This window comes from Pteropus vampyrus, unplaced genomic scaffold (genome assembly GCF_000151845.1).
Source record: "Pteropus vampyrus isolate Shadow unplaced genomic scaffold, Pvam_2.0 Scaffold261, whole genome shotgun sequence".
Lineage (NCBI taxonomy): Eukaryota > Metazoa > Chordata > Mammalia > Chiroptera > Pteropodidae > Pteropus > Pteropus vampyrus.
Window position 1 is genome coordinate 566,063 of NW_011889042.1, and position 10,508 is coordinate 576,570.

General features: G+C 35.4%; 1 protein-coding gene across 1 annotated transcript in view; it reads left to right on the plus strand.

Moving 5' to 3' along the window:
* Nucleotides 1–10,508, plus strand: part of BCAS3 (BCAS3, microtubule associated cell migration factor) — a 535,625-nt gene that overhangs the window by 239,752 nt on the left and 285,365 nt on the right. Inside the window, exons 18-20 of the mRNA XM_023520385.1 lie at nt 659–783; nt 2,746–2,911; nt 4,865–4,965. Of these exons, the coding sequence (XP_023376153.1) occupies nt 659–783; nt 2,746–2,911; nt 4,865–4,965 (392 nt within the window). The remainder of the gene's footprint in view (nt 1–658; nt 784–2,745; nt 2,912–4,864; nt 4,966–10,508) is intronic.

Genomic DNA, 10,508 nt, shown 5'->3' on the forward strand with positions numbered 1-10,508 from the left:
TGCTTTTTAATGGTCACTATATGAAATAGCAACAGTTATTTAATGTGTCCTCAAACATATGGGAGACAATAAAAATAGCTACCTCATTTTCACAAATCCAGAAAGAAAAAATAAACAACAAATGAGAAGATCAGTGAATATAATTACATTGTTACATCTTCTCTCCATACATTGTCTTACTCTACATAGCATTGTGGCTGAGAGCATTTTCAGGGTTTCATTCTGTATCATCTCGTTATTTTCATTTATGTCGTCTTCATTTAACTGTATCGTCAATCCTGCATCTTACATATCAAAATGAAAATGGTAAGCTATTTTATTATCCTGAGATGTTTATTCTGGTTCCGTTGTTCCACTTTGAAATCTCCAGGGAAATGTTAATCCATCTGAAAAGAAGTGACTTGGATTTCACCAGCACATGCTTAAAAAAGGAGTTAATTTTTATTGGTCTTATCAATTGCTGTTCTGACAGTGCTCTAGAACTTTGAACTAATTTTACTTTTACTGGAGACAGAAATCTCACACCACCAGTTAGTTATTACTTAAGGCAAAATGCATGCTCACATTGGAGGGTGAAATTTTAAGGAAAATATGTCATTATCTCAGGGACCATGAGTTCATCATGGTTATTTTTTCTACTATCATTTTATTTTTCAAGCAAAGTTAAACCACCTCCACAGATTTCACCCAGCAAATCAATGGGAGGAGAATTTTGTGTGGCTGCAATGTTTGGGACATCCAGATCATGGTTTGCAAATAATGCGGGTCTGAAAAGAGAAAAAGGTACGTATTTTTACCGAGGCTCAAACTTGCCATTTGTAATTTTTGTTCCTTGAGGAAAATTCATAGTGGTTCTTGAATAATCTCGAACCCAATATTCTAGAAATTAATTTTTCCATTCCTTAGCATATCTCCTCAAGCACTCAAGCCTAGTCAAGAAGAAAGGCTATCCTTTTACTATAATGTTAAATAAATTGCCCATTGAGTGGTTTATTTTTTTTTTTTTCTGGTGACAATCTATAAGTGTTCTCACCTCTGTCAACTCCATGCCATAATATGTAGCTTTTACATTTTTGACAAACTAATTTTACACATTGGTCTCTGAGATGTGGAAAGGAAAACCTTGTTATTCCTATTTTGGAGATGACGAACTTGAGATTAGCGAGGATAAATATCTTAGCTAAAAGCACTAGTTACTGAAGTAAGCGATGGCATCAGAGTTTGATCCCAGATTTTCTCATGCTAAATCTTGACTTAAAAAAAAATCAACAACAACTCTGCCATGTTATAAACTAAAAGATAAAAACAAGCTCCCTTTCAGAAGTATAAGGGTCATCTTTTATGGTAACTATTGCTCCTTTGAATTTATATATATTTTTTAACCCCTGTTTTGCTCATCAGGATCAATACCAAAAATATTTATATAATTACTGTTTAGTATGCAATTGCTTACTGTTTCTGTGTAGAAGAGAATGCCTGTGTTCACAGGCCAAGTATTTAATTTTGAATAAGATTTTCCCCTTATTTTAGTACCATTAAAGTAGGTCACAAACTGAGCTGTTAGCGAGGCCCTTCTTTGAAGAGTTCCACAGGCTGTATTGTTCTTGGCAAAATGGCTCTCCTTTACGCTTAATACTGGCAGTCAGACATCAGCCCTTTCCCTTATCTCCTTTCAGTGACCCTTTCCTTGGAAATAGGATCTCAGGCACAGCAGGTTCCTTACCTAAGTGGGAGAGGATACAGTAAAGTATGCAAGCCTTCCATTTTCTTATCCCATCTTTATTTTTTTGTTACCTGCCTTAGCTTCAATGATGCTATCAAAATGACTTTTTGTTGCTAGTTAAAACCCTCTGTGAAGCTCGATTTCAAATGCTTCTCCCTTCTGTTCTAATTACCCTTTTAACTTGCTACTCCTTTATGTCTCACTGACTGGTCATTAGCCATTTTCTCAAATCAGCTGTAATTGATTCCTCTGGCATAGAGATAAGGTGACCTACCTAGCATTCATGAGTGATTTTATATGCTCCTAGGTTTACTGTAAAACCCGAGATAGAGGACACAACCTGTTTTGGTGGTGAGGACATGTGTACTCCTTATAAAGTCATTTGATTAGATCCATATTTAGCACCTGACCTCAAAGTATGACTGGTCTTCATTTACCATGGGGGCCAGCGATTCCATTGAGAGAAAATAAGGAGAGGTTCGGGTGAGGAGGATGTGTGTTTTTTTCATTTGTTTGAATCCAGAAATTTAAAAGAGAAAGTAGATGAGAAGTTAGGCCGATACAGGCATACAAAGAGCCTCTCATGCACTTCAGTTGGTGCACCCTGTATAACTACAGTGTAGTCCGTACAGTGAGTGTCCTTTTCAGTCAGTCCTTCCCTTTCCCACCTGATACTATTCATTTTTCATAATGTGGGACAAACTGCATTGCACACAAATACAAAAGATGGAAACATATTGTTTCACAATATGAGAATTTGAGTATGTTTATATCATTTTTAAAATACATTGCTTAATATTCAAAAATATTTTGACAGCATAGAGATTTTCATATTCATTAGCATATGCTTGGAAGAGTCAGCATTCAAGCCAAGGAACAGGCATGATGTGAAAGAATTCCTCCCTTTTTATTTTTTCTCAGCAGTCTCAGGAACAGACTGCAAGGTCATTAACTTGTAAAAATTATGCTGTGCTCCTTTTATGCCATTATCTCATATCCATGTTCTGTTTTTCTCTTTGTAGATCAGTCCAAACAAGTTGTGGTTGAATCTCTCTACATCATTAGTTGCTATGGGACCTTAGTGGAGCACATGATGGAGCCACGGCCTCTCAGTACTGCCCCCAAGATTAGCGATGACACTCCACTGGAAATGATGACATCACCTCGAGCCAGCTGGACTCTGGTTAGGTAGTACCTTTATTCATTTATTTTCTTAACAGCTTTACTGAGGTATAAAATATTAAAAGTGTGCCATTTGATAAAGTTTGACATATGTATACAGCTGTGGAAACCATCACCATAATTAATGTTACAAATATATCCATCGCCCCGAAATGCTGTCTGTGCCTCTTTTTAATATCTCCTTCCTGCTTCTCTTTATCCCTCCCTCACTCACTGAGCCCCAGGTAACCACTGATCTGCTCTCTGTCACTATAGATTAGTTTGCAATTTCTAGAATTTTGTATAAATGGAACCATGCACTCTTTTTTTGTCTTGTTACTTTCACCCAGCAAAAGTTTTTTGATTCATTTCTCTTGTTGCACGTATCGATAATTCACTTCTTTTTAAATCGAGAGATAATTTGCATAGAATACAATTCACACATTTAAAGTGAATTTTTACTAGGTTGTACACCCATCACCACAATCAATTTTCATCATCCCCAAGAGAAACCCCATGCCCATTTGCAGTCACTCTTCATTTTCCCCCAACCCTTCAGCCCTAGGCAACCATCAGTTTACTTTCTATTTCTATAGATTTGCCTCTTCAGGACATTTCATATAAATGAAATCATACAAAATACGACCTTTGACATCTGACTTCCTTCACTTAGCATAATGTTTTCAAGCTCCATCTATGTTGTGCCATGTATCAGAACTTCATTCTTTTTTATGGCCAAATAATATTCCATAGCACGGATATACCACATTTTGTTTATCCCTTAATCAGTTGAGAGACATGTCCACTTTCTAGCTGTCCTGAATTATGCCGTTAAGAACATTTGTGTACAGATTTTTGTATGGTCGTATGTTTCCAGTTGTCTTTGGTATGTGCCTTGGAGAATACCCCCTTTTAAACTCTTCTTGCATCTTTGTGTGACCTCTTCTAGGACTTGGATTTTTTTTTAATTCCACATGTAAAGCTTTAGTGCTTCCTCTATTTCCAGTCTCATGCTCACCGAAAATAGAGAGTACACTGAGACAGCTATTAAAGGGAATAAAAACTAATATAAATAGATTGGGACGTTTCCTTTAAAGTGATTCCCCAAGATATAATGGTTAAGCACTGTAAAAATGTTTATAAAGAATCAGAGCCCTTCTCAAAAGTACATAATTGTTAGAATCTTTATAAGCCAGTATAAAGCTCAAGAAATAAAATCTAGAGTAAAACCTATTCAATATAGTGTGCAGGAGTCCAAGAGAGACAAAAACAATTGGTCTTGACGTGTATAGCAGGAAACAGAGAAAGATGGATGCGAAAATGATCCCTGTCACTAAAATGTCTTTTTTGACATTTTAAAATATTCTTATATTGATTTTTGAAGGCTCCAACATTCTTTACTACTGCTTTACTGCAGTGTAATCTGATCAATACCTTATTTATCAAGCTATCTATGAGTAGGCAGATCTAATTGAAATTACTGCATCATCATTGTTGAAATAAGTGTCTTATTTTGGAACTCAGATGTTACTTAGGTCTGTAATAAGCCAATCATTAACATAACTGTTTCTTTGAACTATTTTTACTTGCTTTAATTTATTTTAAAATACACACATAAGCTGAGAATAGAGGGCTCTAGCAATTGTCAGAAATTAGGTCAAATTAGAACTACCTGGTCGTGACATTTGAATTCTACACTTCCTCTCTTTCCAGTATTTTAAATGTCTTGTCTATCCTGTTGGAGGGTCTTCTGCTTTAGACTAATACTGGCTCTATGTAATTTGTATGACTCACCACCACCTTTTTACTCTTTTTAAGCAGATGGCCCTGTGTTTCAGGTTTCAGCACTCCAACAAGTTCATTTTAATGATTACAAAGATAGTGTGATTTTATATCAATGTCTATAAGTGGTGACAGTAATGGTGATTTACGTCCTATCTATTAAGCTTAAATATTAATATTCTTCTGCTGTTTCCTTAGAACTCCTCAATGGAATGAATTGCAGCCACCATTTAATGCAAACCACCCTCTGCTCCTCGCTGCAGATGCTGTACAGTATTATCAGTTCCTGCTTGCTGGCTGTAAGTAGTTCTTATTGTTTTTTTCCCTTCCTACAGTATTTTGAGATTTCTTCTTAAAATGCTAACTTTTAATGCAACCATGCATATTACCACTGATCCATCGTTCTTAGGCCATAAACAATCAGACTGAGGCAAATAAGAAATTCACTACAAGTGTAAACCATAAGCCTTAGTACACACTAAGTGTGCCTCTGGCTGTTCACACTACCAGGCCATTAGCTGGACCCCTACAATCATGTAAGTTGATAGGGAATATCTGGTGGGCTCAAAAGTACTTTTTAAAAAGACGATACTAGGATAGAATAAACTTTCATAAAACTTGCTATTTCTGAGTTAAAAAAAATAAAACACCTTTTTATTGTGAAAACTCTTATCAGCAGGTTTTTCTTTTTGAGGAATTTTACTTGCAACAATGAAGTAAAGATTGCGACGCCATTGGGTTGTTTAGTTTCATATCTAAGCTCTCACATTTGTAGATGTTGATCTGTTTTTTGTTTTGTTTTGTTTTTTGACTTAAGGAGAAGTGTACTTTGAACTAGATACAGCCTTGTTTGTAGGGGAGGCATGGAAAGACGGTTTAATATTTAGTATGCAGTTTATGGTCATAGAATTAAAACTTCTTTACAATTATAATTCAATTCTGTAAAATTGACTGGATCCTTAATTTAACCTGATGGCTCTGAGCAGTGCATGTTTTTAAGAAACTTCCTAAAAATCAACACTGACATGTTTTTAATAGAGTTTGTTGTATTGAACTTATTACCTTGCTTGGCTGTATTATACGGCATGAAGTAAAATATTTCTAAAACTATTTTATTTTATGTTTATAATGTGTTATATATTATACTGAAAACAGAGAAAATTTATTGACTTTGCTCTAAAGTTATACAACTCCATAATTGTAACAAATAGTTGGCAGTCTTGCTCTCTTATATAATTGAACTCACAGATTCTTCCAGCATGTATTTACTCAGTGACTTCTATGTGTCAGGCACTTGTGATTTAAACATGAATAGTATGTTGCTTCTGTCCTGAATGAATTCACTGTTTTGGAAGACAGGCATTTAGTGAAAAAGTAAAATAAAACGAGATGGGCGCATCAGTGAAGAATTGGGTTATACATTGAACTATGAGAGCAATGACTTAAGTTGCTGAAGCCTTTACAGAGAGGGATAGTATGTAAGTGGTTTTCTGGTTCAAGAAGTAGAGTGCGTGAAAGTCATCAGGTCCTAGGTTATCTAAGCATCTCACGTGAATTAGAAAAAACATGACATTTATATAATCTCTAATTAAAATCATGAGAACCTTTCCTCTGCCTCCAATCATGAGTGAAAATAACTAGTTATTAAATTGAATATAGTTGACTCTTTTGGAATTAATATTAATTTATTTGTTTTATTATTTTGATAGATCTGTTCAGTAGACCAATAGTAGCAAGTCCTAAATATGTAAGAAAAAGAGGCAAAAAAACAAATGCAACTATCTCTATTCCTTAATTTTTTTGTTCCAGCAAATTAAGCTGCTTGACATTACTTGATTTTTAGCAGCTCTGTCCAATTCTTAGAACTATAGAAAATCCGTAGGTGCATGGTTTAAGAACCACCACTGCAGGCAGTAGCTAGGCCTCAGATGTTTGCAGGCATTGGAATGACAACATCAGAATTGCATTTTAGGAAGATCGCTCTGGCAGTGTTGTCATAGGAGGTTTAGAGGAGGGAAGGGGAGTGGAGACTCCATGATCCTGGAGCGGGATGAGAGGGCTTTAATTAAGGCTGTATGACAGAGAAGACAGGACAAGCCTGTGAGATGTTGCAGAGTTGAAATAGAAAGGCATGAGAGACAATTTGAAAGAACATAGTCACTGATGATTCTGTGGTTTCTAATTAAAATATGTAATATGATGCATTTCACGTTGGACCTTTTGAATACCAGATGGGCTAGCAATGGGATGAGAATAAAAAGGCCTGAGTTCCTGTTCCAAACCATTTCTCCATAACTTGATAAATATAAAATATCGGTGATAATACCTGCTCATGTAAAGGTGCTATTATGGTCAATGAAGTGTGAGGCTAAAGCCCTTTAAAAACTGTGAAACAGTATATACATTTAAACATTATTCTGTACCTTTGTTTCTTGTCTCAGAAGTGAGTATTTTCAAATAGTAGACTTCAAGGACTTATTAATGAAATGCCTATTCTGGCTACCCGATTTTGTCCATGTTGTAATATCTGTTATCTAAGTGAAAAACTATAATTAGGATACTTTTTCTTCTCTTGTGAAATGGTACTATAGATATAATCTGATAGGTAAAAAACGATACCTAAGAAACAGGTAATTCTGTAATAATGATTATATTCTTTATGTTGAGAGTAGAGACACAGAATTAGTCTGGATTTTGAAGTCACATTTTCTTACATAAAGAAAGACTACTTGATTGAGAGTCCTGGACATGCCAGTATATTACATGATTGAAGTAATTAAATATGCAAAACATGGACATCTGCATCAGAGGAATAAAAGCCTGAAATACAATTGGTAAAAGCAATCCTGGAGCCAGTTTAGAGACAGTACTTTTACCTGTCCATGTGTTGAGCCCTTTATGCAAGTTAGAACCTCATTAAGAAGACTTTCTTATTATTCTCTTGTTTTCTCTCCAATTCCCCTTAGTAAAGCCATTTGAAAAGCTGTGAGCTCTTAAAAACACAAGTGTACCATATTTGATACCAATGAGTTTTTTGTTTTACTTAACCATATTTAAAATCACCTCTTTCTAACTTGAAGACTATTGAAATATGTTACTAAAAATATTTTCAAACATAACCATTTGGAGCAAAATGCTAATGCAAACTTCACAAGTGTTTCAAGCATTTTCTTTGGTCCTATTTGGATCTGTAGATCAAATGAAGCAGACTTGTGCAAACTCCGGAAAGTATAATAATAGTAGACAAAGAATGATGTAAATGGAAATGGGAAAGAGACTTCGTGTCAGGGAGAAGAGAGTAGGAGAGCAGGATGTTTAGCAAGGAATCCCCACTCCCCTTCCAGCCCTGTAATCATAATAGATACACTACTAGTTGATAAACAAAGTTCTGCATATGTGGCAAAAGGGTGACTGCTGGGGGACACAAAGGGAAACCTGCCTGAAACACTAAAGGCTTCTTACCTAACTTTAAAGTGAAGTAAGTGAAAGCTCCAAATTTTGCATTCGTAACTATAGTCATAATTCCTACCTATATTGATTGAACGGAATGATACAAAATTGAGGAATTTTGGTATATTATTGAATCACACCAGAGTGCTCCTGGAAGCAGAGAGGACTTCTTTGTTATTGAGTCGAGCCATAGAAATTGCCATTTTGAATTAAAAAAAAAAAAAGTCAAATATCAGCAAATTCGTATGGTTTGAATAGTTGATTAATTTACATGCATAAAATGCATGTGCAGATGGTAATCTAATCTTACTATATAGCTCAGTAAAGGTAAAAGTCAAAAATTGAATGTCAAAATAAGTTTTGCCTTAGTCATAAGAAACCTTGGGAGTAGTTTATAAAAAGAACATAGCAGAGGAGATTAGTGATTTTTTTCTTTAAAAAATTATATACCATAATTACCTTTTCTAAAATAAGCATTTTATTTCAGTGTATTCCTTTGCCAGAAACAAAGATAAACATTAGAAGAGACTAACAGATATCAACCAGCTTTGACAATAACTTTTTTTTTTAGTCTGCTTCAGAGCTTCTCAAATTGTAAATTAAAAACAGGACTTACTGAATAGACTTGGGAAAGTTTTATTTAGGGGAAAAATAATGTTTCCTCCTTTTCTTTCAGGTAATTGGGCAGCAGCAGTATTTTTAAGTTGCTGACATTAACTAGCCTTGTTGGGGGGAGGTCAGACTTTGAACTTTTTTCTGAAATAATCCATGGGTATGTGAGAAGTTCCTCCCTAAGTTTACAGAGTTTTCTTTGTTGAATAGTAACAAAAGACCATTCAATAGAAATATAGCTTGGATACACAAAAGAAAGGTGACTGGGGTCCATAGAGCCTTCCTGTGTTTTATTGGGAAAATAACTGTTTTCCTCTACCTTTAAAGGCATTATAGGAAAGGTGGGGAGAGCTTGTGACATTGGATCGAAAGGACTGAAAAACACTGAAAATGGTTATATACTATGTGCTTCAAATAAATATGTTTCAATTGGATGTGTGTGTGTGTGTGTGTGTGTGTGCGTGTGTGTGACAGAGAGAGAGACAGATAGACAGACAGACAGACAGACACAATACTGTGCTTTGGTTTCATTTGATTTCTTGAGGTTCTATTTCAATAGTAGCTCCCCACCAAGATTGAATAACAGGGATCGGATTTACAGTCCTGTCTGAAACAACAACAGCAACAACAGCAAAAACCAGAATATGTAAAACAATTGTTTTCAAGTCACTATACACCAGGGAATAAAGGACACTGATCATTGAGAAATAGGAAACTAATGAGATGATACCTACAATTGTGTTTATTGCCTTGAAAGATTTTCTATGCTCTGTTGCGGTGATGGAGAATCCAAGTGGAATACAGGGTAGACAGTGCTCAGAGTCCAGTAGGACCAAGGAAGAGTACCTGTCGGCAAACTACCATGAACTAGTATTGTAAAAAAAAGTTTTACAGAAACACAACCACACCCTTCTATTTATATATTGTCTATGGCTGCTTTAAGATAATAACCACAGAGTTGAGTAATAGTGCAGCAACCATATGACCCACGAAGCCGTAAATATTTACTGTTTGTTATCCTGACCTATTATTAGCTGGACAGGTTATCAGAGAGGCTAGATCAGCACAGAATGAGAACTCTGAAGATCTGCAGAGGGTCTTCCTCTAGTATTTAACATAATACTGATGGGTGTGGGAAACTACCCAAAGCCGAGGAAACAACTATCAGAGAATCTTAGAGTGCCTGGAGCTCACACAAGGTCAGGAATAGTGACACGAAAACAGTTATTATAACTGTATTCCATATGTTCAAAGAGTTAGAGATGTGGGCAATATTAAGAAGACTAAAAAGTTCTAGATGTTAAAACCTAGATGTGAAAGCTCTGGTGGATAAGATCGAGGATAAGTTAGAAATTACAAAAGAAAATATTAGTGAAATTGAAGTTAGACTAACAGAAATTATCCAAAATTAAACGCAAAAAGAAAAAAACAATTAAAAACAGTTTTACTGAGCTGTGGGGTAACATATTCTTGATATCAGAGTCCCCGAATCAGGATGGGTGGTAGGACAGAAGAAATAGCCAAAAAATTTCCAAATCTGATGTAAACTATAAACCCACAGATCCAAGAAGATCAATAAAGCCCAAGCACAAGAAACACAAAGAAAACCATACCAAAGTACATTATTAACACATTGCTCAAAATCATTTAGAAAAAGAAAAATCTTAAAAGCTGCCAGAGGGAAAAGAAGATGTTACATACTGGGACCAATGACACGAATAACAGTAGATAATTCTTTAAGTACTAAAAGGAAACAACTGCTGCAACTGCTGACATAGAA